Source organism: Callorhinus ursinus, unplaced genomic scaffold (assembly GCF_003265705.2).
Source record: "Callorhinus ursinus isolate GAN/ISIS: 27379988/994484 unplaced genomic scaffold, GSC_fseal_2.0 scaffold18, whole genome shotgun sequence".
NCBI classification, from domain to species: Eukaryota; Metazoa; Chordata; class Mammalia; order Carnivora; family Otariidae; genus Callorhinus; species Callorhinus ursinus.
This window is the reverse complement of record NW_027397080.1, coordinates 1,797,848-1,824,709: the sequence shown is the minus strand read 5'-3', so window position 1 is coordinate 1,824,709 and position 26,862 is coordinate 1,797,848. Positions and strand designations below refer to the sequence as shown.

At 47.5% G+C, this 26,862-nt stretch overlaps 1 protein-coding gene and 1 long non-coding RNA gene across 3 annotated transcripts; one reads left to right on the top strand and one right to left on the bottom strand.

The window, feature by feature from the left end:
• Nucleotides 1-5,389: 5,389 nt before the first annotated feature.
• On the top strand, nt 5,390-25,130 carry KIF2C (kinesin family member 2C). Of its 2 annotated transcripts, XM_025856954.1 has the most exons (21): nt 5,390-5,541; nt 6,626-6,720; nt 9,319-9,420; nt 9,591-9,639; nt 12,060-12,182; nt 14,153-14,275; nt 14,826-14,926; nt 15,578-15,673; nt 16,117-16,171; nt 16,257-16,419; nt 18,073-18,163; nt 18,405-18,468; nt 18,545-18,636; nt 19,421-19,563; nt 20,581-20,785; nt 20,899-21,009; nt 22,074-22,141; nt 22,455-22,560; nt 22,656-22,769; nt 24,267-24,390; nt 24,482-25,130. In XM_025856954.1, the coding sequence occupies exons 1-21, from the start codon at nt 5,478-5,480 to the stop codon at nt 24,562-24,564; spliced, it is 2,172 nt and encodes a 723-aa protein (XP_025712739.1). In that variant the 5' UTR covers nt 5,390-5,477; the 3' UTR covers nt 24,565-25,130. The 2 variants fall into 2 exon arrangements, with proteins under 2 accessions (XP_025712739.1, XP_025712741.1); XM_025856956.2 differs by lacking the exons at nt 5,390-5,541; nt 6,626-6,720 and adding an exon at nt 8,786-9,160.
• LOC141374404 (uncharacterized) lies at nt 9,652-12,050 on the bottom strand. Its single transcript, XR_012381249.1, has 3 exons — nt 11,649-12,050; nt 10,679-10,787; nt 9,652-9,805 (listed from the first exon to the last, which is right to left on the bottom strand). It is a non-coding gene; the product is annotated as an uncharacterized lncRNA (long non-coding RNA).
• Nucleotides 25,131-26,862: the final 1,732 nt, after the last annotated feature.

Sequence of the window (26,862 nt, the reverse complement as noted above, 5' to 3'; positions counted from 1 at the left end):
TCTCTCTCTGTCAAATAAATAAAAAAAACTTAAAAAAAAAAAAAAGCAGGGGGTGGGGGCACCTGGCTGACTCAGTCTATACAGCATGCGACTCTCAATCTCAAGATCCTGAGTTCAAGCCCCACGCTGGGCATGGAGCCTACTTTAAAAAAAAAAAAAAAGAGTAACAAGAGAAAAGCAGACAGAAGTTCATTAACGTGTATCTCCTGTATACATGGGAGAATCTTCAGGGCTGAGTAACTCAAAGAGGTGGCTTGAACTTGGGCTTATATAGCATCTTCAACAAAGAATAAATTTGTAGAGAAATAACAGGACAAAGGAAAAAGTTTTTAGGGTCCAAGAACAGGAAACTGGGAAGATAAATATATGGGGGGAGACTAATGATTTTTGAGTAAGGTTTGTTTGCAGATTCCTCTGGTGCCATCATTGGGTGGATAAAAGTCTAGAGTCTCCTCCCCAGTAAAGGAAAATTTATATTCTGCCTTTAGGCAGAAAGGGAAAGGGTAGAGAGAACTTTTCCTGTATATGCTGCTTCATAATTGGCTTCAACTCAAAATAATTCTTATGTTAAAGAGGCACGTTTTAGGGTGACATATCCTGGTTTTCATTATTTTTTCTGAACTATTTGAAAGTTGCAAACATCAGGGGTGCCTGGGTAGCTCAGTCGTTAAGCATCGTCTGCCTTCGGCTCAGGTCATGACCCTAGGGTCCTGGGATTGAGTCCCGCATCTGCTCCCTGCTCCGTGGGAAGGCTGCTTCTCCCTTTCCCATTCCCCCTGCTTGTGTTCCTGTTCTCGCTGTATCTCTCACTGTCAAACAAACAAACAAATAAATAAATAAAATCTTAAAAAAAAAGTTGCAAACATCATGACCCTTTAGCTCTAAGTATTTCAGCATGCATCTCCCAAGAAAAGAACATTCTCTCACATAATCATATCATTATTATACTTAAGTAAATTAGAAGTAATTCCCTAAAATCTTTCATACCTATTACATATTCAAATTTCCCCAGTTACTCCCAATTTTTTTAAACCATGATCCAATCAAGATACATGATTTGTGTTTGGTTGTCGTTTGTATTATCTTTTAACCTAGAACAGTCTTTGTACTCTTATCTTGGTAGGAAATTTTTGAAGAGACCATGTTAAATATCTTGTAGTGTCCTGCATTCTAAATTTGCCTTGTTATTCCTCCTGGTGTTGTTCAGTTTGTTCCTCCATCCCCTGCATTTCCTGGAAGCAGGAAGTCAAGTCTAGGGACTAGACTGGATTTAGGTTATACATTTTTGGCATTGTTATCTCCTGGATGATGCTGTGTAGTTCATATTATATCCTATCAGGAGACACATAATGTCAGGTCACCCCATAACTGGTTGATGCTAAGTTTGATCAGTCGGTTGCAGTAGTGACTGCCACATCATCCATAGGTATGCTTTCCCTTTGTAAACTGTTAATGCAAATTATTTATGGAGCAATACTCTGGCATCCTACAAACATCATGTACTCAGTAACCTTTCACCTACCATCCATTAAATCATTTATTTCATTGGGAGTTGCAGTATAGTTCCAGAATTGTTTTTGTGTTTTTTTTTATTTGTGTCCTTTATTAAAAAAGTTTTTGTTATTTTTGTCCAATTATGTCTGTTCCTTTTTATATATTGCTTTATCTTTTCACAATGTTTTTTTTAAGATTTTATTTTTTTAAGATCTTATTTATTTTTGGGGGGCGCCTGGGTGGCTCAGTCGTTAAGTGTCTGCTTTCAGCTCAGCTCATGATCCCAGAATCCTGGGATCGGGCTCCCTGCTCAGTGGGGAGCCCGCTTCTCCCTCTCCCACTCCCCCTGCTTGTGCTCATGCTCCCTCTCTCTCAAATAAATGAATAAAATCTTTTTTAAAAATTTATTTACTTTTTGATAGAGAAAGACGCAGCGAGAGAGGGAACACAAGCAGGGGGAGTGGGAGAGGAAGAGGCAGGCTTCCCGCCGAGCAGGGAGCCTGATGCGGGGCTCGATCCCAAGACCCTGGGATCATGACCTGAGCTGAAGGCAGATGCCCAACGACTGAGCTACCCAGGTGCCCCTAAGATTTTACTTTTAAGTAATCTCAATACCCAACACTGGGCTCAAATTCACAACCCTGAGACCAAGAGTCATGTGCTCTACCAACTGAGCCAGCTGGCACCCCCACAATGATTTCTTAATTCTTTTTGATATTAAGTATACCAATTTTATTTTATTTATTTTTTAAAGATTTTATTTATTTATTTGACAGAAAGAGACACAGTGAGAGAGGGAACACAAGCAGGGGGAGTGGGAGAGGGAGAAGCAGGCTTCCCGCAGAGCAGGGAGCCCGATGCGGGGCTCGATTCCAGGACCCTCAGATTATGACCTGAGCTGAAGGCAGACGCTTAACGACCGAGCCATCCAGGCGCCCTAAGCATACCAATTTTATAGACTCTGATTGTTTTATTACCAGTTTAAGAAGCAGAGGGCTTTTTTTTTTTTTCTGTCATGGTAATGTGTCTGTAGTAATATGCTGTAGTCCCTGACATATGTATCCCTAATCTAATGGCTTTGTATTTTCTAAGGTCCTAGAAGTTTCATTATTCTCAGACCATGGGCCTCTCCAGGGTCAGCTCCCTTGCTGCTCTGACTTCTGTCTTCCTTTTTAGCACAAAAGAATTCCTGACTTTGGGAACTGAGTTTCCTGTGGCTTTTACTGGTTTTGGATCACTCCATACTAATTTTTTTTTTAAGATTTTATTTATTTATTTGAGAGAGAGACAGAGAGCCCAAGAGCAGGGGGTGGTGGGGGGGTTGCAGACTCCCCGCTGAGCACAGACCCTCACACAGGGCTGGATCCCAGGACCCTGAGATCATGACCTGAGCCAAAGCCAGACACTTAACCAACTAAGCCACCCAGGCGCCCCTCTCCATGTTAATTTCTTGACTTTCGGTTCCTACAACAGGAATTTTATTACCAATGTAGGGCCAGGAAAAATTCACTGGATGCGCCCAAGGTTGAGGAACTGGAAATAAGCCCTCCTGCAAAAACCCATGTGCCCCAAGGGTTCCACATAGGCCTTGGGAAGCAGCCAGCAAGCGTGCAACTGCCTGGACCCACAGGTATAAAAAGCAAAAAAGGTCTAAATTTACATCGGCTTCCTAACACAGGAGGTAGAGAAAATAACATAATGAACACTTGTGTATACGCATGATTCATGTAAAAAAATAAAATTTCTATTTTGTTGCAATACCCTCTCCAATCTCATTACCCTCTCTGCCAGAGGCAACTGCTCTCCCAAATCTTTAGTGTTTATCTTACCCAAGTATATCTTTATTCCTTTATTACATATGTATGTATCCCTAAACAATATCCCACTTCTACGCTCTCTAGTCTGGCTCTTACCCTCAATACTTCGCCAAGACTGTTCAAGGTCACCAATGCCTTAAATGCTAGCAAAGGATATTTCTATGTCCTCAACCCACCTGCCCTTCCCACAGCTCTCCTGATTTCCTTCCTCCTTCCTCACTCTTTCCCAGGCTTCTCCTCCCTGGTTTTCTTCACCCTTCAAGCCACTCTAATCTCATCTCCTTTGCTGCTCCTCTCTGCCCTACCTCGAAATGCTGGCCTGCTCCATGGCTCAATTATGAATGTTCTTCCAGATCTCATTCAGTTCCACGACAGTAAATACATCTACACAAAAATGACTACCAAATCTCTATCTCTGAACTTGATCTCTCCCTGAGCTCTTAGCTTGTGTATCCATTGCTCACTTGACACTTAACACTCCGAAGTCTTGAAGACATCTCATACTCAACATAACCAAAATGAAACTTACCCCCCATACACACACCTGTTTCCTTTACAACCCCACTCCCCTATTTCAGGAAATATTTCATCATCTACCTACCCAGTTGTTCTAGCCAGAAACCAGAGATCAACCATGATTACCCCTTCTCTTTCACCCACATATCCAACCCTTTGACAAGACCCATTCATATCACCTCCCAAACTTTAAGCCATTCTCTTAGCTGCGTTTCCATTATCCCTTCCCCAGGCTAGGCCAGCATAATCTCTTGCCTACTAAATGATTTCATTTCCAGTCTTCCCTCTTCAAATCAGTTGTCCACATATCAGCAAGCCTGACAGACATAAAATCAAATGTAACTCAGAACTTGTCATTTCTCTGCTTAAAATTCAATGACTTTTTAGAATCAAAGCCAAAATTATTTACTATGGGCTAGAAGATGCTACGTGTTCTCACCCCTCTCCTCTTGCTTTCCAGCCACAATGGCTTCTTTCATTTCTTCAAACAAGATCAAGTTCTTTCCTGCCTCAGGGCCTTTGCACACACAGTCCTCGGATCTTAATCTGGGATGCTCCCACCTTCCTGCCCTCCACTTTGACCTAGTCTGTTCCTTCTTGTTCTCTATACTCAGGTTAGATATCTCTTCAAAGATTTCTTCCCTAGCCACTTTATCTAAAGTAGATTCCTCCATTATTTTCTTTTTTTAAAGGTTTTTTTTGTTTTGTTTTTTAAAGATTTTTATTTATTTATTGAGAGAGAGAGAATGGTAGAGAGAGAGCATGAGAGGGAAGAAGGTCAGAGGGAGAAGCAGACTCCCTGCTGAGCAAGGAGCCCGATGTGGGACTCGATCCTGGGACTCCAGGATCATGACCTGAGCCGAAGGCAGTTGCTTAATCAACTGAGCCACTCAGGCACCCCCTCCATTATTTTCTATCTCAGATCTCAGTTTCCCTCAAAGCACTTACCACAATTTGTAATTTACTTGTTGCTTTTTTATGTTCCCTGCTCACATTAGAAATGTTAGGTCAAGGAGGGCAAGAGCTATATCTTGTTCACTATTATTATCTTCAGCACCCAGCACCATGCCTAGCACGTGGAAGACAATAAATGTACAGGTAATGTGTCTCCCTGGCACTTTAAACATAGTTCCTCATTTAAATTTCGCAGTAACTCCGCGAGGGAGAAAGCGTGCTCCTCATTGTGCAAAGAAGGAAACCGCGAGTCCAGTTTCTAAACTACCCAAGGTCAATGAGCTAGTAACTTAAGAAGTCGGGATGTCTGAAGGACCCCACAGTCTCAAACACCATACCGGAGTTTCTCAGTTTTGAGGAACCCTGTAGCGCAGCGAACTTTCCGCGTAACGTCGGGAAAAGGAAACTTCCACCGCGCGACTGCCAAGCTCCCGGTAGGCCCAGCGCGCGGGGGTGTGGCCAGGCGGGTGGGCGGTCCTAGGCGCCGGAAAACCGACCCGAGACTACATATCCCAATAGGCTGTGGAGGGCGCCGCAGGCTGGCGGAAGCGAGGTAGGTGGCAGCGTGATGACGTTATGAAAGACGCTGGCGCGCGGGATTTAAACTGCGGCGGTTTGCGCGGCGTTAGGACTTGATAGGGTTAGCGGAGCTGTGGTTTTTTTTGCAATTCGTGTTTCTCTTCCCGGCGACTTCCCATGGACTCGTCGCTTCAGGCCCGCCTGTTTCCCGGTCTCACCATCAAGATCCAACGCAGTAATGGTGAGGGGCGGGGTCGCGAGGTCAAGGGGACCCGTGGGCTGTGAGACGGCTGAAATTACTGCTCCCCACCCCCCCCAAACAGCAGGGTCGAGACACTGTTGGGGATTCCCCCGCCTCCACCTGGACTGCATGTCTGCACCGGCCGTCGGTCTTTTCTACCCAGGTCCAGGGGCCTCCACTGGCGGTGGGTCCCCTGCCTGTCCTCGGAAGTGGGCGGGGCTCTTCCAAGTCAGTGGATCTCCTAGGGAAGTTAGGGTTGCTAGATTCACTTCGCCTCCAGAGTTCTCCCCTGAAACTGCCTTGCTTTTGTAGGGACCTCGGCTTCCTGGCCCCTTTACTCTCCTCTAAATATTCCGCACTTGCAATATGTCAGGCACTGGGATTCAGGGTTAATCAGGCAGAAAAGATCCTTGCTCTACAGGAGCGTGCGAATCTGTTCTCTTTTTTTGGTTAAGCAGCTACCGCATCTCTGGCAGGTCTAATACCCTGTCATTAGGAGAATGGTCAGACATAATGTCAGGAGTGAGGTAGGGAAACCCGAGGGCACTAGAGCCTCAGTGCGTGTTGAGGAACAGTACCGAAGGACTAGAGTGACTCCTCTGCCCAGACATACCTTCAGCTCACTGTAAGCTCTCTTTTGATTGGGGGGTGAATCCTTATCCCCTGCAGCTCAGTTTTTGTTTTTTGTTTTTTTAGATTTTATTTATTTATTTGATAGAGAGAGACACAGCGAGAGAGGGAACACAAGCAGGGGGAGTGGGAGAGGGAGAAGCAGGCTTCCCACTGAGCAGGGAGCCTGATGCGGGGCTCGATCCCAGGAACCTGGGATTGTCACCTGAGCCGAGGGCGGATGCTTAATGACTGAGCCACCCAAGCGCCCTTGCAGCTCAGTTTTAAGACCAGTTCCCTGCCTACCTCATGGTGGGATATTCTAAGGGTGAGGTGCCAGGAGGTTTATTTGTCTTCTAGTGTTAAAAAGAAAGAAAAAGGCAGCTGTTGCTTCCTTCAAGTCAACTCCACATTAGAGTCTCTGTGGGATTCTAAAAGTGAAAAAGGTGGGTAAACTGGACTTTTCATACCATAGGCATAATCCACAGTGCCAATGTAAGGACTGTGAACTTGGAGAAATCCTGTGTTTCAGTGGAATGGATAGAAGGAGACGCCACAAAGGGCAAAGAGGTAAGTTCTGTGAGAATGCCTCTACCACATTTAACACCTTCCTCCCTAAGAGATCTGTGTGAAGGGGTGCCCGGCTGGCTCAGTCGGTAGAACAAGCAACTTGATCTCAGAGTCCTGAGTTCTAGCCCCATGTTGGGCAGAGAGATTACTTAAAAAAACAAACAAACAAACAAAAAGATCTGTGTGGAAATGGAACTTGTGAGAGCCTTGTTTCTGATGCTGCCTTGTCCTCCCTAATCTTAAACATGGTCCTCTTTGGATGCTTTAGGATTTTATTTAGTCAGGCCTGGTCTAAATTGAAGCAATCAACAGTTTCTGGTGTGTTTGTAGAAGACAACCTGCACAGAATCCTAAAACCTTGCTTATGTACCCTAGCTTCTGAGTGCAAACTACCTATGACATCAGTTTGGGGAGCAAAACTGATAACCCAGTTGAGGAGACAAAAGTATTTCTGAAACACCAAAGAACCAAAGGCAACTTATGATAAATGGCACAGATGAATACTGCTAGAGCAGCTCAGAGGTGGTAACTCACTGAGGATGAGCTTGACTGGTGGGGGTGGGATGGGAAGTCTTAGCAGAAACAGTGAGATGGCCCTTCTCGGGGCAAGTGAAGAAGCTTGCTCCAGGCAGTGGAAGGCTCAGGATGCTGGACAGTTGAAAAGGGGACAGAGGGTCTTCATTTCTGGCACTAACATGTTTAAGGTTTTATTCTATAGGCGCTGGGGAGCCTTGGAAAGATTTTGAGAAGAGAAGAGGTGTGACTAAAGCATTTATGTTTTAGAGGCATTGTGGTGTGGTAAAAATTTCACCGGGCTAGAAGTATAAAAACCTGGATTCTAGTCTGGCTCTGCCACTATTTTGTATTTTGAGGCACGTTTTCAACTTTCTTAGAAATTCAGCCTCCTCACCAAAAGGTGAGGATGATAATATCTACCTCATGAGGTTGTTGTGAGAATTTATTCAACAGATACTTTTGTACTGGTTTCAAAATGCCAGATGGCATCCTAAGGTGAATAAGACAGACCTGGAACTCCTTTCCTGGAGCATAATGCAATAACACAGGAAAAGGACTTGCCTAGCATAGTGCCTTCTGGTAGGTATGCAGATATTTAGGTGGTATATTTGAGAAATAAAAGGATTGAATACTTTACACTATCTGCCCTTGAGTCAAGAGGTTCCTAAAATTCTTTTTAACCAGCTATTAGTAGTTCCTTGTGGTTTTGTTTGTTAGCTTGTTTTTGTTGTTTAGAAATATAGCTCTTGTAGGGTCTCACTCCAGCTCAATACTGCCTTTGGAAAAAGGTCTGAACGTCTTAGTGAGGCATTCAAAGCCTTTTCAGGATCTGACCCCAGTCAACCTTTTTTTTGGTGCTATACACTCTTCTTCCAAAGTATGCTGGGCCAGGGGCAGATGGGTCCGGCCCCCACTCTGTGACCATGCCTAGTGCCTTGCTGCCTTCACACTGTCGCTCTTACTCCTCCTCCTGGGATGTTCACCCTGAATCATCCGTGTGAGAGTTACTTAATGTCAGAACTAGGGTTAGATCATTGGTCTCCTATGTTGTTTGTTTTCTGTGGTTTAAGTGTCAGAAACAGGAGTGTGTAGGAAGGGTCTGTAGCTGTCCAAGAAACGGGGACAAAAGTGTGGTTCCCGAAGTACTTGCCAGGTTTTGCATTTGGTGATACTATTCTTGTCCTGTTCTGCCTTGGTTTCTAGCCCTCTGTGCTTACAGCTTCGCCATTAGAATATGAGCTAACAGAAGGCAAGGGCAATATATGTCTTCATTCATCTTTGAATACTTTCCCCCCTACTGCCTTAATCGTACTTAATAAATGTTTGAATAAGCTAGTTAATAAATATAGGTTGCATATGTAGGAGGTAAAGCTTTCACCCTGGAGTACATGCTTCAGCTTGGAAACATTTTGAGATGCAGATAACCAAGTTGGTACTGTATTGTGAACTGCTGTGAACTGTGCTCATGAAGTTTGAGTTGTTCCTAGAGGGTTGCAGGACTCTGGTGATGTAAACCTAGAATTGTGACCTCATTAAGGCATAAGCAGGGAAGTAGGGAAGGCATGAACAGGAAGCCATGACTGGGGAAGAAGTTTCTGGGCCCAGTAGAAAATGTAGGTAGACTTAGGGTTATGTAGCAGCTCTCAGGAACTTGTCCCCGCCCATAAGATCCGGAAGGGCCGTCCATTTTGACTATCTCCAGGACAGTTAGAACTCGTTTCCTCCTCCGTGTCAGCCATCAAGAGGTGCTCAGGGGACTGTGCCCAGCAGGACACCCTGCCCAGCAGAACAGTAGGGGAGCCAAGTGGCCTAGATCTACTGTGGACTACCTGTTTGCCTGTCTGTCTGCCCTCCTCTTTACCTCGTTCTCATCACTGACATCTACCATTGGCTTGGCAATCAGGAACCAATATCCATCTAGATGGTAAACCATGACTAAGGACCATTTGTTCATAGTTATTAGTACTTGGTGGAACTTAAAGTTGGTAAATTCTGAATCTGGGGGTAGCCTTGGTTGCAGAGATGCAATTGGATTGAAGAAGCTATGTTGTTCCACTAAAACTTTTTACTTGCTCTTTGCAGATTGATTTTGATGATGTGGCCGCAATAAACCCAGAACTTTTACAACTTCTTCCCTTACACCCAAAGGACAATCTGCCCCTACAAGAGAATGTAACGGTCCAGGTAGGTCCTTGTCATCTGGCCGAACCAGTGCCCCAGATGATCTGCTTGGCTTGTTGGCTTTTGCTGATTTTCTGGGACTTCCTAGGACTTCAGCATAACACATGGACCTAAGATAGGTCCTTGAATATTGTTAGGAACCATTTATTGTGACGGTTTGTTCTCTTTTTCAGAAACAAAAACGCAGATCAGTCAACTCCAAAATTCCTGCTCCGAAGGAAGGTAAATGGATTTCTCTTGGCTTGTCATTATGGGGTTTGTGCCTGGGATAATGTTCCTGGGGCACAGGAAGTTGTGACATAAACTCATTGCTCCACTTTAGCAGGTGGCTCTGTGTGGGTTGAGTCCTGTGCTGTCTTCCAAGCATCTTAGTGAGGAAGAATCCAACCTACAGGGAGGTAGAAATAGGGAGATTTTAGTCAAAGAGTACAAAGTTTTATGGGAAACTTCACTTATGGGAAATAAGTTCTGGAGATCTCATGTATAACATCTGGTCTGTGATTATCAGCACTGTATTGTATACTTAAAATTTTACTATGAGGATAGTACATACATACATTAACAACAAAATAAAAATAAACAAAATACAAAACAAAGGGAGCAGAAACAGAACTTAGGAAGTGATGGGTAAGTTTATGGCATTGATTATTATAATGATAGTTTCATGGGTGTTTACTTTATCTCCAGACACAGCGAGTTGAATAAATACCTACAGCTTTTTGTACTTGAATCGTACCTCAAAAAAGTGCTTAAAAAAAAAAAAAAGAATCCAGCCCTTAGGCCAACCTCCCGAGGACCTGATGTATTTGGGAAATTTGCCAGTTGGCCTAGAAGCCTTTCCCATAGAATCCAGAGGAATAAGCAGCCACTCATGGGCTTGTTTTCTTTCCTCAAGGGAACAGTGTGCCTTGGAGTGAGGTGGTGAGCGGGCCCAGAGAAAAACTAGGTCTGGGCTATTTGGAAGTATAGTCAATGGTGCTGTGGAGATCGGGGGTGGGGTGGGATGGGAAGAATAATAGCATTGCCTTGAAGTCTAGGAGAAGGTTGGGCTTTCTCCACGGAAGTAGTCCTTGTACACCAACTCTGACTACAGTGGTCTGTAGCTATAGGGGGTGGGGTGGCTGTAGGTGCAAACTGCCCAAGAAATCCAACTTATGACTCAGAGCCAGCTATCCCTCAAAGCCTGTGTGGCCTGTCCCAACCAGGGGTGATCACTGCCCTGACATGGTCCAATGACCACAGGGGCCCAGAAACCACTTGCCTGGACCTTCAGGTTGGGGGGATCCCAGGTGGAAGGCGGTGCAATTGCAAGTTGGGCTGGGCCTGAGTGGTGGGGTTGCTGGCCCTCTTGCTAGCTATACTGTAAGGACCTGCAAGAGAAATTGGAATGGTCTTACTGCATATGCCTGTCCTCAGAGGACATTGCCCCAGCCCCTGTCAATGAAAAACAAATCCTAATACAGGTACGTGCTATTCAGCAGTAGAAATGAAACACAAGATGACAAATCTTTTAGGAAATAGGAAAATGATGATAATCTGTGCTGTTAATGAAAGACATGGATTGGGGCGCCTGGGTGGCTCAGTCGTTAAGCATCTGCCCTCGTCTCAGGTCATGATCCCGGGGTTCTGGGATCGAGCCCCGCATCAGGCTCCCTGCTCCGCGGGAAGCCTGCTTCTCCCTCTCCCACTCCCCCTGCTTGTGTTCCTTCTCTCGCTGTGTCTCTCTGTCAAATAAATAAATAAAATCTTTAAAAAAAAAAAAAAAGACATGGATTATACAGAGCCATCAGATCAGCGTAGACTTAGGAGACTCAGAAATTCAGTACAAGTTGGTGTCTGCCTATGTTACACTGGGTGTTCTATTTCCAAGTTTCTGACTTATTTCGTAGGTGATGAATTGTTTGTCTCTTATGGAGGGTAACTATATAAATGGGTAGAAGTTAACAAGAATTCAAATACAACTCAGTTGTTACTCTCACTTAAGCATTCTTCTAAGATTCCAGCATATCAATGTAGCTGACCCTGATGATGTAGTGATCTGATGATGTGGCCTGGGCCTGGCTCTGTAAAGCATCCTGGAGCAGTGGAAAAAGCCCAGCGTTTGGAATCTTGACAGTCTTGGGTTCACATCCTGGTTCCAACACTTACTAACTGAATGACAATGGGCAGGTCACTTAATTTCTCTGAGCCTCCGTGCCCCTCTTCCATCATATGGGAATACTGATATTTACCTTACAGTGTTGTTTTGAAATATGGGAAGATTGTACAGTGGTAGGTGTCACGGCAGTTAAGGTTTAATAATGCTTTTTCTCAGAGATTAGGTCTGCCTCTTCAGAAAGGATTTCAGATTAGCTGTAAGGTCCCTCCATTTACTTGAGACAGATGCTCTTGTGGGAGATGTCCTTGCTCTTGGGAGCTCTCAGATGGGCAGAACGAACAGATTAGTTTTGGAGTCACTAGTACTTGGCCTTTCTAATTTTTCCTTTTCCTCGGGTAGAAGGAACGGGAAGTTGGTGGGCTCCTTTCCTGCTGGTCTGGACCCATCTCACCCTATACAGAATCTTGGAGGGTTGCCCCCTAGTGGCCCCCACTGGCCCTCCTGATCTCGCTGCACTGAATGGCCACTGCCCTTGGTTCTCCAGGTCTCCGCGGCCGCTCCACTCGAATGTCTACTGTCTCAGAGGTTCGCATCACCACTCAGGAGAATGATATGGAGGTAGAGCTACCAGTGTCTACAAATTCCCGCAAGCAGTTTTCAGTTCCCAGTGAGTAATGAATCTGTTTTCCCTGTTTGAGGTTCTGGAACAGCTCCTCACACATTGCCCTGTCCTTGTTCTAGAATATCCTGAGATTCCTACATTCCCCTGGCTTCAGTTCTGTTCTGGCACCAACCCCCCCGCTCCCTTATTTGGAAATCATTTCATTTTACTCTTAATTGTATTGAAACATAATATATATACAGAAAAGCAAATGTATCATTGAGTGTATAGTTCACAAACTGAACACACTCACGTAACTAACACCCAGATCAAAAAGAGCATTACTAGCAACCCAACAGTCCCCCTCAAGCTCCCGACAGTTCCTAAGCCCCTAAGGGTACCTATAATCTTGACTTCTGATAGCATAAATTAACTCTGGACTTTGCATAAATGGAGTTTTAAAATATTTTTAAGGGCACCTGTGTGGCTCAGTTGTTTAAGCATCTGCCTTCGGCTCAGGTCATGATCCCAGCATCCTGGAACTGAGCCCCATGTCGGGCTCCCTGCTCAGTGGGGAGTCTGCTTCTCCCTCTCCCACTGCCCCTATTCATGCTGTCTCTCAAATAAATAAAAATCTTTTTAAAAAAACCAAAATATTTTAGTTGCTAACTTTTATTAGATAAAGCAGGTGCAGATTTTGTAAGATATACAATCATTACGTCTTACATGTCAAATTCAGCTCTAATAAAATGAAGGTAAACGAAAGGGTCACAACCAGGTATGGGAAGTAATGAGTTATCATGGGATGTACTTTTCTGGGATGGCAGTATGTTTAGTTGTGGTTCAGGTTCCTGGTTTTGTTTTTTGTTTTTTTAAGATTTTATTTATTTATCAGAGAGAAAGAGAGACAGGTAGTGGAAGAAGCAGGCTCCCTGCTGAACAAGGAGCCTGATGCGGGGCTTGGTCCCAGGACCCTCGGATCATGACCTGAGCCAAAGGCAGACACTTAACTGACTGAGCCACCCAGGTGTTCTACTCAGTTTCCTGTTATTCCTGGCTTTTCTGTCCGTTCCTGTTAGCCATCCAGGCTCCAAGGCTTTGGAGAAGTCAGAAAAGCCTGGCTTTTCTTCCAAATGAGTAGAAAGCCCTGGCCTGAGAACCCAGGCTTGGGTCCAGCCTAAAGTCTTCAGGCCTTTAGAGGCTTTTCCTTCGTCGTGAAGTCCATACTGATCTATTTACATACCCTTTCAGATATATCTATATACAGATATATATAGATACATATATTTTTTAATTTAAAGATTTTACTTTTTAAAGATTTATTTATTTAGGGCGCCTGGGTGGCTCAGTTGGTTAAGCGACTGCCTTTGGCTCAGGTCATGATCCTGGAGTCCCGGGATTGAGTCCCACATCGGGCTCCCTGCTCGGCAGGGAGTCTGCTTCTCCCTCTGACCCTCTTCCCTCTCGTGCTATCTCTCATCTCTCTCTCTCAAATAAATAAATAAAATCTTTAAAAAAAAATTTATTAGAGACAGAGAAAAAGAGAAAGCAGGGGGGTGGGGGAAGAAGGAGAGGGAGAGAGAGAATCTCAAGCAAACTCCCCCGAAGTGGGGCTCAGTCTCACCACCCTGAGACCACAACCTGAGCCGAAATCAAGAGTTGGACACTCAACCGACTGAGCCACCCAGGTGCCCCTTAAAGATTTTATTTTTAAGTAATCTCTACACCCAACATGGGGCTCAGACTTACAACCCTGAGGTCAAGAGTTGTACTGTCTACCGACTGAGTCAGCCAAGCGCCCCACCCTCCCAAGAATTTTGATCCCAGGAGCCAGCCCTCGCAGAGAGACTGACTGGGCTCAGGGTGTGGGCTGAGGTGAAGGGAAAAGCCCAAGGTCTGCTCACACTGTGGGAGCCTGAGCCCTTGCTGAGCCGGCAGTTGGTTGCACCCGTCCTGGTGCATGACCTGCTAGGGCTCAGAGGAGCACAGCTCTGGTATGCCTGCCTGCTTCGCCAGTGACTCTTGTTCCCCCACAGCTGGCCCCCCTCGGCCCTCCTGTTCGGCAGTGGCTGAAATACCATTGACGATGGTCAGCGAGGAGGTGGAAGAGCAAGTCCATTCCATCCGAGGCAGCTCTTCTGCAAACCCTGTGAACTCAGGTAGATGCGCCGAGCTGTCTGCTCTCCTGCTCCTGGTGCAGGATAGGTTGTTCCATCTGTCCCAAACCTGGCCTGCTTTGGCACCTGAATTCAAACCATGTTTGTCACAATGGGGCATGTTTTCCTGTGTCTTTGGCATCAGTCTTTCACAAGACGTGACCCTGTCCCCACTAGCTGACAGGAGCCCTCAGATGTAGTTGAGTTGCTGTCACAGCTCAAGTCTTGGCCAACACCTGAAGGATAAACCAGAATGACCATCAAGATCAGTCAGGGATGGTATCCCCTCTTCTGATTGTTGAGAAAATGCCACAGAGGCATGGAGAGAGCTTGGGTTAGGCCTAGAGTGCTTGTGCAAGTCTTTACTTTGCGGATTTGGCCCTCCCAACAGTCACATCTGTTGCTGCTGTAAGGATCCTTGCATATGCTCCTTGCATATGGTCATTTAAAAACAAGGGCCTAGGAAAGGCCCAGGACTCAGTACAGCAGCTGAAGAGTAGGCCGGCTGGCCTAGACAGATAATAGTGGGCTTCCTTTCCCCTGCTCCCCACAGTTCGGAGGAAATCCTGTATTGTGAAGGAAATGGAAAAAATGAAGAACAAGAGAGAAGAGAAGAGGGCCCAGAACTCCGAAATGAGAATAAAGCGAGCACAGGTACTTTTCTTAGGTCAAGGGTTTTGAGACAGATGTCCTTAACTGCAACCTCACCAGCAACAGAGATACATTTGGGCCCCAGCATTTCTGAGACTCCAGTTCTGATATCGAGGACATTTAACTGGTTTCTCATTAGGACTCAGAGAAGATATAAGTCAGATAGTTTCTGAGGCCTTCGGGTGAGGAATATTTCGTGCTGACCAATATGTGTGGTGGCAACGGAGCTACTAGGCAGAGTTGCTTGCTTCCCTGCCCCCCCCCACCCGCCCCCCGTCCCCACAGTTGTGTTGGTGGGGGCGGGGGAAGTGCTGCAGTGGAGTTCCAGTTTGGAGCACTTCCTCTCAATTGGGTTCGTTGCTCTCAGGAATCTCAACCTGCTGGTCTCCTAAAAGGGGACAGTGGCTCTGGCCCTAGTTCCTAGAGTGGTTTGGTGCATGCCTAGGCACCCCCCTCTGCCAGTCTCCGTCTTCAGGGCTTTGTTTGTGAGTTCTCAGCCTAGAGCCAGGGTGGGAGGAAGTAAGACTAGGGGGGCTTTGTCAACTGAAGGGCTGTATGCATGTAAAGAGCTGTTGCTGCTTAGCACTGAGCTCTGAGAGCACTTACATGTCGGCATGTCAGCCGTCCGTCCTTTTTCGCCCTTGTCCCAAACAGGAGTATGACAGCAGCTTTCCAAACTGGGAATTTGCCCGGATGATTAAAGAATTTCGGGCTACTTTGGAATGTCATCCGCTTACTGTGACTGATCCTGTAAGTAAGCCCAAAGGGCTTCTACCTCTCCTTCCTGAGTAAGTGTACAATTGAGAGACAAATTTCCCCTTTAGGAGAGTGAGACCCTACAGGAATCTCCACTCACCCTTGAGGTATTTTCAGTACCCTTTGGTGGGCTAGAGCAAGTAAGGCTGCATGGGAGAGTCTGATCTCCAAAACTCCCACCCTCCTCACTTGCATAGGTTGGCTAGATCCTTACTAATAATCACGGAAGTAGCACTGAAACCTGTAGGCAGCAGAGTGAGGAAACTGGGAAGGAAATTCAGAGCTGTCTGCTGTGCTCTAGAGCACAGCAGAGGCAGGGGTCCTAGTGTCAGGTCCTGGCCCCAGAGTGGGCCAGACACGGGACTGGAAAAGGAGGGGTTCTTTCAATATTGCTCTGACCTTTCACTGGTTGGTTGTCTTCTCTCATCCTCTTGAAGATCGAAGAGCACAGGATATGTGTCTGTGTGAGGAAACGCCCGCTGAATAAACAAGGTAAGCCCTGATCAGTCAGAAGGAGGCTCTGGACTGACATCCTCCGTGTCCAGGAATCATCCCCTGAAATACTCTCCTTCTGCAGAATTGGCCAAGAAAGAAATTGATGTGATTTCCGTTCCCAGCAAGTGTCTCCTCTTGGTCCACGAGCCCAAGTTAAAAGTGGACTTAACAAAGTATCTGGAGAACCAAGCCTTTTGCTTTGACTTTGCATTTGATGAAACAGTTTCAAATGAAGTTGTGTACAGGTTAGTCTCTTGCCTCTTTTTTTCCCCTTCCCCCAGCCTTCCTCTTTTCCATGCGGGACATTGTGATAGCACTACTCACAGCCACACTGAACTCTGAGGCCCTTCCTGGTCTCGTATTTTCTTTGGATCAGCTGTCACAGAGCTGGCTCTGGCTCTGACTCCGACTCCAGCTCCCAGGCACCAGGAGGGCCCAGCTTGGGCCTGTTATATCCCATTTTGCATCTTTAGCAGCCCATCCTTGAATGGCTCATAAGTGAGGTATTACCCATTGCACTCTGCTGAGGCCGGGCTGGGTTGGGGTTCTTCCAGTATCTTATGCAGCCACTCACCCACTAAGCTTAGCAGACTCTGCACACACTAGGATTGCTCTAATACAGCACCCACAAGCCTCATGTGGTTTTTCGTTCTTGTTCTGTTTTTTTAGATTTTTATTTTTAAGTAATCTCTACACCCAAGGTGGGGATCGAACTCACAACCCGCAAGATCAAGAGTCACATGCGCCATTGACTGAGCCAGCCAGGCACTCCATCATATAGCTATTTAAATAAAAAATAAAATTAAGAATTCAGTTGGTTTTTTTTTTTTTTTTTTTTGGCTTAAACTCATGACCCTGAGATCAAGAGTTGCATGCTCTACCAACTGAGCCAGCCAGGCATCCTAGAATTCATTTTTTTAGTCATATTAGCCACATTTTAAATGCTTAATAGCCATATGTGGCTGTGACTGCTATTACAGTAGAGAGCACTTCTATTATCACAGAAAGTTCTTTTATTTTTTTTTAAGGTTTGTGTATTTATTTTAGGGAGAGAGAGAGTGAGCACGCAAATGTGAGAAGGGAGAGAATCTTTCAAGCAGACTCCCCACTGAGCGCAGAGCCCAACGTGGGGCTCGATCTCCTGACCCTGAGATCATGATCTGAGCTGAAACCAACAGTCAGATGCTTAACCGACTGAGCCACCCAGGTGCTCCATCACAGAAAGTTCTATTATCAGGACTGCTCCAGACCAGAGGATGACAGACTGCAGCCCATGGACCAAATTTGGCTCACAATCCCTTTTTATAAAAAGGGCTCTCAAACCAAGAATGAATGGTTTCTATGTTTTTAAAGGATTTTTTTTTTTTAATGTGACAGCTGGGTGCCTGGCTAGCTCAGTTGGTGGAGCATGCAACTCTTGATCTCAGGGTTGTGAGTTTATAAGCCCCCATTGGGTATAGAGATTACTTAAAAATAAAACCTTAAAAAATAAGTGACAGAGACCTATGTGGCCCACAAAGCCTAAAATATTTTAAGGTCCTACTTTAGAGGGTTTCCTCTGATGTTTGTAGTGTTTCTTATGCTGGCGGTCAGCTACTAAGCTCAGAGTTTCACCTTGGGTCTCCAGGGTCAGAGGGAGGGCTGGTGGCTCAATTAGAGTGAAGGCCACCTGCTTACTCTTGGCAGGTCAGTCTAGCCCTCCCCAGTTGGCTGGAAGAATTTCAAACTTATTAGTGGGGCTGGGGCCCGGTAGGACCACTTTGCAGGAGAGGAGTGCTAGTGCTTGGAAGGAGGAATTGAAGACCCCGGGAGTTCTGCAGTGAAAGAGCCAACAGGACCACATTCTAGGAAGCACATTTTAGGGAGAGAGAAATACTCTCTCCTATCCTTTCTCCTAGGTTCACAGCAAGGCCACTGGTCCAGACCATCTTTGAAGGGGGAAAAGCAACCTGTTTTGCATACGGCCAGACGGGAAGTGGCAAGACACATGTGAGTATTCAGGCCCGGCAGGGAGCAGGCCTGCCCGTGGTGTCTCACCGGGTCCCTGAAAAGGAAGCCGGTAAGCTTCTTGCAGAGAGTGCCGTTGGCACAGACGCTCCATCAGCAGATACTCTTGTGCCACATGCCTCTGCCGGCGCAGCATCTCAGCTTTGGTGCAGCGATGAAGCCAGTAGTGCTCTGGCCTAGGCCCAGGGCCCTGTACCACAGTCTTCCACCTCTTCCCTTGCAGACCATGGGCGGAGACCTCTCTGGGAAAGCCCAGAATGCATCCAAAGGGATCTATGCCATGGCCTGTAAGTATGTGTTCCCCCGCAATGGGGTTGGGCACAGAAAGCCAGGCTGCTTACTTAATTCAGGCTCTCTCCATAGCCCGAGATGTCTTCCTCCTGAAGAATCAGCCCCGCTACCGGAACCTGGGCCTGGAAGTCTATGTGACATTCTTCGAGATCTATAATGGAAAGGTAGCTAGCTGGCAAGGAGCCCCTATTTGTACTGTTGGGGCCCCTGAACTTTCTAAATCCTTGAGGTTGGCTAGAAATTGTAGAAACCAAACAACCTGTGGGCCTTCAGGCCTTTGATGGGCTGCTCTGCCCGGACATGTGTGGGAGATTTCATCTGATCATGAGATGGGGCCCAAGCTCAGCAAGTAGGGCAGCAATACTCATCAGGGCACCTCTCACATGGGCGGCTTGCCTTGTGTGTGCCCTGCCCTCCCTTGACCCACCTCCTTTATAACCTTTCTACTCTTCCCCTGATCGTGTACGTTCATTCTCTGTTCATCTTCTCTTTCACTCTCTCCTCCACCCCTCATACCCTGTACCCTCTCTCTCTACACTCTGTGCTTTTGCAGAGTTGCCTTCCCCAGAGCAGGATCTCGAGGATAATAATAATACAGCTAATGTGGATTATTGATACGGTATCGTGTGCTAAAGCACACGTCTCAACTTATTCAATCACTACAGTAACCTCTGAGGCAGAATTACCATCATTATTCTGCAGATGAGGAATAAGCCTGGAGCCGTTAGGTACGGGTCTAGGCTCCCATAGCTGGCAAAGTAACAAAGTCAGAGCACACTGAGGCAGCCTGACTCAGCTTTCAGGGGTCCTGCCCTGCCCCCGGCTTAGCTTCTCTCTGCCTTCCCTGCTGCCAGCCTTATCTAAGCTGGGACAGGCCCTGAAGGATGGGGTGTTGGGTGGGGTGCCCGGCCCCTGATGGCCTTAGCCTTGTTCCCCTGCCTGGCACAGCTGTTCGACCTGCTCAACAAGAAAGCCAAGCTGCGTGTGCTAGAGGACGGCAAGCAGCAGGTGCAGGTGGTGGGACTGCAGGAGCACCTGGTTAGCTGTGCCGACGATGTCATCAAGATGATCGACATAGGCAGTGCCTGCAGGTCAGAGTTCTGGTGATGGGAAGGGGCCCCCAATCCCTGGTTCAGGTGACAGACCCTCGCTCTAAGCCCACTGCTGTTTCCACAGAGTGCCGCTCTCCGCAGCTTGGTGAGGGCTGTGAGGGCCGCTGCCTTAAGGACTCTCAATAGCGCAGATGGCCCCAGGCCGGAGGCTCATCAGGAGCGAGTCAAAGTGTCTTAAATCTAACCAAAGTAGACTTTTTTTTTAAAGATTTTATTTATTTATTTGACAGAGAGTACAAGCAGGGGGAGTGCCAGAGGGAGAGGGAGAAGCAGGCTCTCTGCTGAGCAGGGAGCCCGATGTGGGACTCGATCCCAGGACCCTGGGATCATGACCTGAGCCTGAGCTGAAGGCAGATGGTTAACCGACTGAGCCACTCAGGCGCTTCCCCTCCCCCCCAAGGCAGACTTTATTTCTAGGCTCTTACCCCAAAGCATACTTCCTGACTTCTCTAGGTTTTTCTTTGCTCTTCTCTCCCTCTGTGGTAGGAGACAGGATCTCTGGGTATGTTCTAGGCTGGAAGTGATGGGGTCCTAGCTCCTCTATAGAGTTAGGGAAGTGCTCTGCCACCAGGCATGGTGCAGTGGGGTGCTGGGTGGCTTATGGAGGCCCAGAGAATGGGCTGCCCTCCTCAGGGCCCTCTAGCTTTGACAAGTGGTTCATGACAACCCTTCCTTCTCCCCCTGGGCCCTGCAACACAGGCCACTCCTTCCCCATGTGCTGTTGGGCCGTCGGGTCTCGCTAAGGTCCTAGCACAGAATCCAGTACTTTCACTGCCAGGAAAACTTGCTAGGTCCGGAGCTGGAGGGAGAGCTGCTGCCCACGGAGGACAAAACAGAGGTCCGGGACAAGAAGATACAGGACTGTTCCGAGTCCTGACTCATGCCCCTTGTACCAGAGAACTTAGTGCTGTGAAGTGGGGTGCTTGAACTCTGGGGAGCCACAGTGCCTGGTAACCTCAGAGGCTCATAGCCTTTCTTTGCTCTCCTTTGACACAGGACCTCTGGGCAGACATTTGCCAACTCCAACTCTTCCCGCTCCCATGCCTGCTTCCAGATTCTTCTTCGAGCCAAAGGGAGAGTGCATGGCAAGTTCTCTTTGGTGGATCTGGCAGGGAATGAGAGAGGTGCGGACACTTCCAGTGCTGACCGGCAGACCCGCATGGAAGGTGCAGAAATCAACAAGAGCCTCCTGGCTCTGAAGGTAGCAGGGCCTTGACAGAGGTGGTTGGCCTGGAGGGCTCCTGGTGGAGGGACGGAGGGAGTGGGCGGCCCAGAAGGAAGGAAGGGACCACAGTGGCTACTGCTCCCCCACAGGAGTGCATCAGGGCCCTGGGACAGAACAAGGCTCACACCCCATTTCGAGAGAGCAAGCTGACACAGGTGCTGAGGGACTCCTTTATCGGGGAGAACTCAAGGACCTGCATGGTGAGTAGGGTCACTTTGGAGGTGGTATAGAAAGACCCTGAGTCCTGTCTGTGGGCAGGCTTGGTGCCCCTGGCCATCTGGGTTTCCAGGCTTGATCTTGACTGGGCATCCCCTGCTGCCTTTTATTTATTCACTTACTTATTTTAAAGATTTATTTAATTATTTGAGAGAGAGAGCACGTGCATGCACAAGCAAGGGTAGGGGCAGAGGGAGAGGGAGAGAGAGAATCCTCGAGAAGACCCCTTGCCAAGTGCAGAGCCCAGCATGGGGCTCAATCCCAGGACCCTGAGACCATGACATAAGCCCAAATTAAGAGTCGGATGCTCAACTGACCGTACCACCCATTCGCCCCCCTCACCCCCAACCTGGCCTTTTAGTGCTAAGTACCTATTCCAAGAGGGAAGGAAAGGATATGCTCGCTTTACTGTATGTCTGGGCAGCTCTTGGTTTGGGGATGGTCCATGCTCCCTTACCTGGTGAAATGGGGCCCCAGAAATCAGAAGGAGGGCTATCGGAAAGCAGGAGAGGGAAATTCTCATCTCCTCTGTGGCTTCCTTCAGGTTTGTTGGCTCCCAGCTTTGCAGATAGGAAAGGGCTATGGCCTTAAATGATTTTTGTCCCCTTATTTTATCTACGAGCCCTGCTAGCTAGGGTCTGCCCTTCTTCCCCTCCAAGGAATCTCCTCTCCCCAGCCTACGAGGGAAGGTGGGAATTTCTGACTAAGCTCTAAACCATCATTCCTGAGCCTAGCTGAATAGAAGTTTCCAGCAGGAGCCACTGCTCCTTAAGATGTGACCTTGGTGAGAGGGTCAATAAAGTGATAAAGCAACAGAGGGGATAACCAGTTGCACCAGGAACCAATTTTCAAGGTGCATTAATTTTCGGTGCCCATGGGGCAAGTTGCCTGGCACAGAGTGGGTGCTTAATTATTAGCTTCCTGCTTCAATACTGTGTGGGTGTCAGCAGCTCAAATAGATAGTTCCTGACAGTCTCCAGCAGTAGGAGGTCTGGTGCACTTACCCTGTGATCTTCAACCCTTAACTGCCTCTTTCCCCCTTTTGCAGATTGCCATGATCTCACCAGGCATAAGCTCCTGTGAATATACTTTAAACACACTAAGATACGCAGACAGGTACTGGTACCCATGGCCAGTGGGATGGGGAGAGGGGTGTAGGAGGGAGGAAAGGAAGAGGGAGGAAGCTCTGGAGTCTCAGTGCCTACTGTATATGCTTCTGTGACTCAGTGAATCTGAGACTTGGGAGTTCAGACATGATGCTAGATGGTCTGTCCCAGTCCCCTTCAGGCCTTGGTTGAGAGCCAGCATGGGTCCTCCAGGCCAAAGTCAAAGCTGCTTCTCCCCTTGAGCCTCATGGTCTGAGTGGTGCTGCAGTCTTGTGAGTGCCAAGGAGGCTCCTGTGGACTCTGAGACCTTCTTGTTTCCTCAGGGTCAAGGAGCTGAGCCCCCACAGTGGGTCCAGTGGGGAGCAGCCAACTCAGATGGAAACAGAAGAGATGGAAGCCAGTTCTCATGGGTCCCTGATCACAGGCAATGTAAGGTGTGGGGTGGGGCCAGGCAGAACGGAAATGTGGCCTGCTGAGACTGGAACTAGACCATACTGTTGTACCTCTCCTTTTGGCCCCTTCAGTTCTCCAAGGAAGAGGAGGAACTATCTTCCCAGATGTCCAGTTTTAATGAAGCCATGTCTCAGATCAGGGAGTTGGAGGAAAGGGCCGTGGAGGAGCTCAAGGAGATTATACAGGTGAGGAGCTGGCCCTGGCTAGGGAGGGATTGGGTATCCATACTAGCAGAACCCCTCGGTGGTGCCTAGCACCATTCTTTGAACGTGACCTGGGCTTTGCTCCCACAAGTCTTCAGATGGGTATGGCAAGAGGCAGGCCTCTACCTAGCATTCCATCATTCTCTACCTATTCATCTAGCTGTTCTAGAACAACTAATTAACAAACCCCCTTCTCCAGCCTGGCCCACACAGCCTTTCTCCTCCATCTTCCTAGCCAGAGCTAGTGTCTCTCCTCTATGCTCCTGACTGAGGTTTTGGAGAGTGATTTATATGCAGAGACCTTGGCTTGTTTATTCAGTGAGTGTTTGGTGAGTACTTTCTGTATGTCAACCGCTGTGCTGAAACCAACAAGAGGTATGGATAGTATGCCCTAAAATAAGACTAGATCAATCCTGACTCTTCTGTTTATAAGCTGATTTCCTTATGAAAGTCATTTATCATCACTAGGCCTCCGTTTCTTCATCTCTAAAATGGGCAAGATGGGTGGTTGTGTCTGAGGATTAAGTGATATGCTTTTAAAGCAGTGCATAGCACGCAGTTAGTGTGTGGTAGGTGTTGGATGCTGATGCTGCTGTGACTCCTGCTGTGGGAGAGCAGGGGGAGGGGAGGCCCGAGAGTGCATTCTGCCAGGGAGGCGCTCAGGGTGCAGCACAGAAAGGAGCTTGGGCCACTCTGAACTGAGGAGGGGACGTGAAGTGTAAGTGCTTAAGCCTGTCCTCCCTCCCTGGAATGCTCAGGGGTACAAATGTGTGAAAGGCCATGGTACTTTCAGGAAGAATGAGAGATTCACTCTGACCAAAGCAAAAAGAGTAAGCAGATGATGGAGTTAAGGCCGTGGCCAGGTCAGCTAGAGGGCCCATGGTTCACTCCCAAGGCCTGGACTTGGTCACAAGGGCAGTGGATGCCTTTGAAGGAAGTAAAGCGGAGTATGGTCGGATCAGATGGCATGGTCTTATCAGAGCTTTAGGTGCAATGTGGAGCCTGGTTTGGGAATGTGGGAGAGCATGAGTAGAGGCACTTTGGAGTTAAGAGCAGTTAGGAGATTATTGTTAAGAGTTCAAGAGAGGTGTTGGTGCCTTGATGGAGTGTGGCCATGGCCACCATGGGACTGGAGTGAGGACATGAGACTCAGATGCCATTTAAGGGGCAAAATTGGTAGGATCCGGGGACAAGCAGCAGGGTAAAAGAATAAAGTTGCTTCTCCCATTTCTGGCGTGGTCTCAAGACAGATTGTGATGTTCATTTGACCCGGGGAGAGGGACAAGTTGGAGGCAGGAAAGAGGATGGATTCAGTTGAAGATTTCTGCGTGAGGTTAGGAGGCAAGAGTGTGGGCTGTGGCCGAAGGAATGGGCAGCTCGTGCACGTCATCCGCATTGCAGGTGGTAGGGGTGCAGGAAGGGTTTGCTAAGTTGGTTTGACAATTTTTGAACTGACAAGCTTCCCCCGTGTCACCGCAGCAAGGGCCAGGCTGGCTGGAGCTCTCTGAGATGACTGAGCAGCCAGACTATGACCTGGAGACCTTTGTGAACAAGGCAGAGTCTGCCTTGGTCCAGCAAGCCAAGCACTTCTCAGCCCTGCGAGGTGGGTATGGCTGAAGGATGGGGCCTCTGCCCTGAGGGAAAGGGGCCTCTGAGACCCCCGCTGACCCACAGTGCCCCCCGCTTCCTTCCAGATGTCATCAAGGCCTTGCGCCTGGCCATGCAGCTGGAAGAGCAGGCCAGCAAACAAATAAGCAACAAGAAACGGCCCCAGTGACGACTGCAAATAAAAGATCTGTTTGGTTTCACACCCAGCCTCTTCCACTCTCCATCCCTCCCCAGCAAACTTTGGGCACCGGGTGGGTCTAGTCAGGGTCTGAGCTGGGACAGGCTTTGGTAAATGCCAAGTATGGAGGCCTGGGGCAGCTGGGGAGGTGGTCAGAGTGACATGGGACACTACTTTCCTTTTCCTCAGTTGTAGCGCTCAAGGGAGCAAGAATGGGAAGAAAGAAGATGGGAAGGGTGTTGCCTTCTCTCCAGGAGGGGAAGACTCTCTGGTATAGAGTTTTCCCTTGGGCGGCCTTCTGCCTATGTGGACTGGCTACTGGTGGGGTGGTCCGTGGGGTTATCCTGGCTCTGGGGAGAGGGAAGGAGGCTTTAGTCCATCTCTCTGCTGGCTCTGGCCTGCCTTCCATGCCCTTGGTTCAGGCACTATGTCTTGTACTTTAAAAAAAGTCTCTGGGATCTCTTCCTTGCTGGTTTTTGAGGCTCAAGAGGTCCCTGCTGTTTTCTGTTTTACGTGTTTATACATTGTGTCTAACAATAAAGAAAGGGAAAAATCAATCTGTTGAGTGGTGTGTGGGAAGGACTAAGGACAGACACTTCCGCCACTCTCCGTAGTGCTGATTCTGTACTCTCCCTGAGGAGGCCAGATCCACACCAGCAGTTTCAGTGATGTGGTAAAGCTTCAGCCCCTGCCTTGTTCAGTGCTTCCCTGGTCCCAGGTCCTCTTCCTGGGACCAGGAGCTAGAAGCAGAAAAGAGATGGTGCTCTGTCAGTTACGGTCTGCTCAAGGCAACACTGACAAGAAGGCATTTGGCTTGCTAGATGGGAAGGGATCTGATGAGCAACACCAGTTTGGTCTGGAAAAATTAGAAGTTTGCCAAGTGGACTGAGAAACCAAGGATAGAGCATGGACAATTTGGGAACTGGAGGGTTCCAGATTCCTTGTCATAGAACATGAATTATCCAAATAGTAATATGCCACTAAAACATTTTTAGTCTTAAGTGCCACACAACCAAATATGTGTTCTAGAAAAGCCTCAGGAAGGTGGGTGGGGAGCACGAGGCACATGGGCTACTGTAGAAACTCTAGAGTAAAGAGCTCGAACAGACCAGGTTCTGGCTCTCCCAGACTCAGTTACTTCATTTGTAAAACAGGCACATTCTCTACCTCATTGCATGAGTTAAAGGTGCCAGTCAATAACCAATTGTAGGACCTAGCTTCAGAAATTTAGCTGAACCAAGTTCACAGAGACAGCACTAGCTCTGAGGCCTTCAAAGCTTCCAGATACCTAACTTTCTCCCTCATCTGTGAAATGGGGTCACCAAAACCCACCTCACAGAACCGGAAAGATTAAATGAAGACCTTACCAGACGGCCCATCTTCTTACCTGGAATACCATAAGTGTTCCTAATGGGGGTGCATCCTTACAAGTCATCCCCTGCTCCGAACCCTTTATTTATTTATTTTTAAACACTTATTTATTTATCTATTTTTAAAGACTATTTACTTATTAGAGAGTACAAGCAGGGGGAGAGGGAGAAGCAGGCCTCCCGCGGAGCAGGGAGCCCCATGCAGGACTCAATCCCAGAAATCCGGGATCATGACCTGAGCTGAAGGCAGCCACCCAATGGACTGAGCCACCCAGGTGCCCCTGCTCCGAACCCTTTAATAGTATCCCTTCACACAAAGGATAAATTCTGAGCGCCCTACTGTGGCCTGGTCAGCTCCTTCCTCTGTTAGTCCAGTTGGAATGCAGTTTGGCCAGAACAGTTCGAGGTTAAAAGCCCAGTTTCTGAAGCCACACAGCCTGGCTCTGACTGCAGAAACTTATGTGGGTTTCACATCTTTGTGCTGTCTGTGACATGGGGTAATACTGGTATAGAAGTGTTAGGAAAATTGAGTTGATATACACACAGTAAGTACAATGTCCCATATTTAACAAATGCTATGTAAGTGCTAGTTAGCTATTTTAAGCACATAAGGACAAATACTGTATCCACAATGTCTAGAACATATGGTGAGCATACAATATATATTTTTGAGTGAATAAACTATCTCCTACCACTCACTGTTCTCCAACTACACTGACATTTATTTCTTGAATATGCAAGACCTTTTTTTTAAAAAAAAAAAAAAGCTTTATTGAGATATAATTCACATACTTTTTTTTTTTAAAGATTTTATTTATTTGACAGCTACACAGTGAGAGAGGGAGCACAAGCAGGGGGAGTGGGAGGGAGAAACAGGCTTCCCGCCAAGCAGGGAGCCCGATGCGGGACACGATCCCAG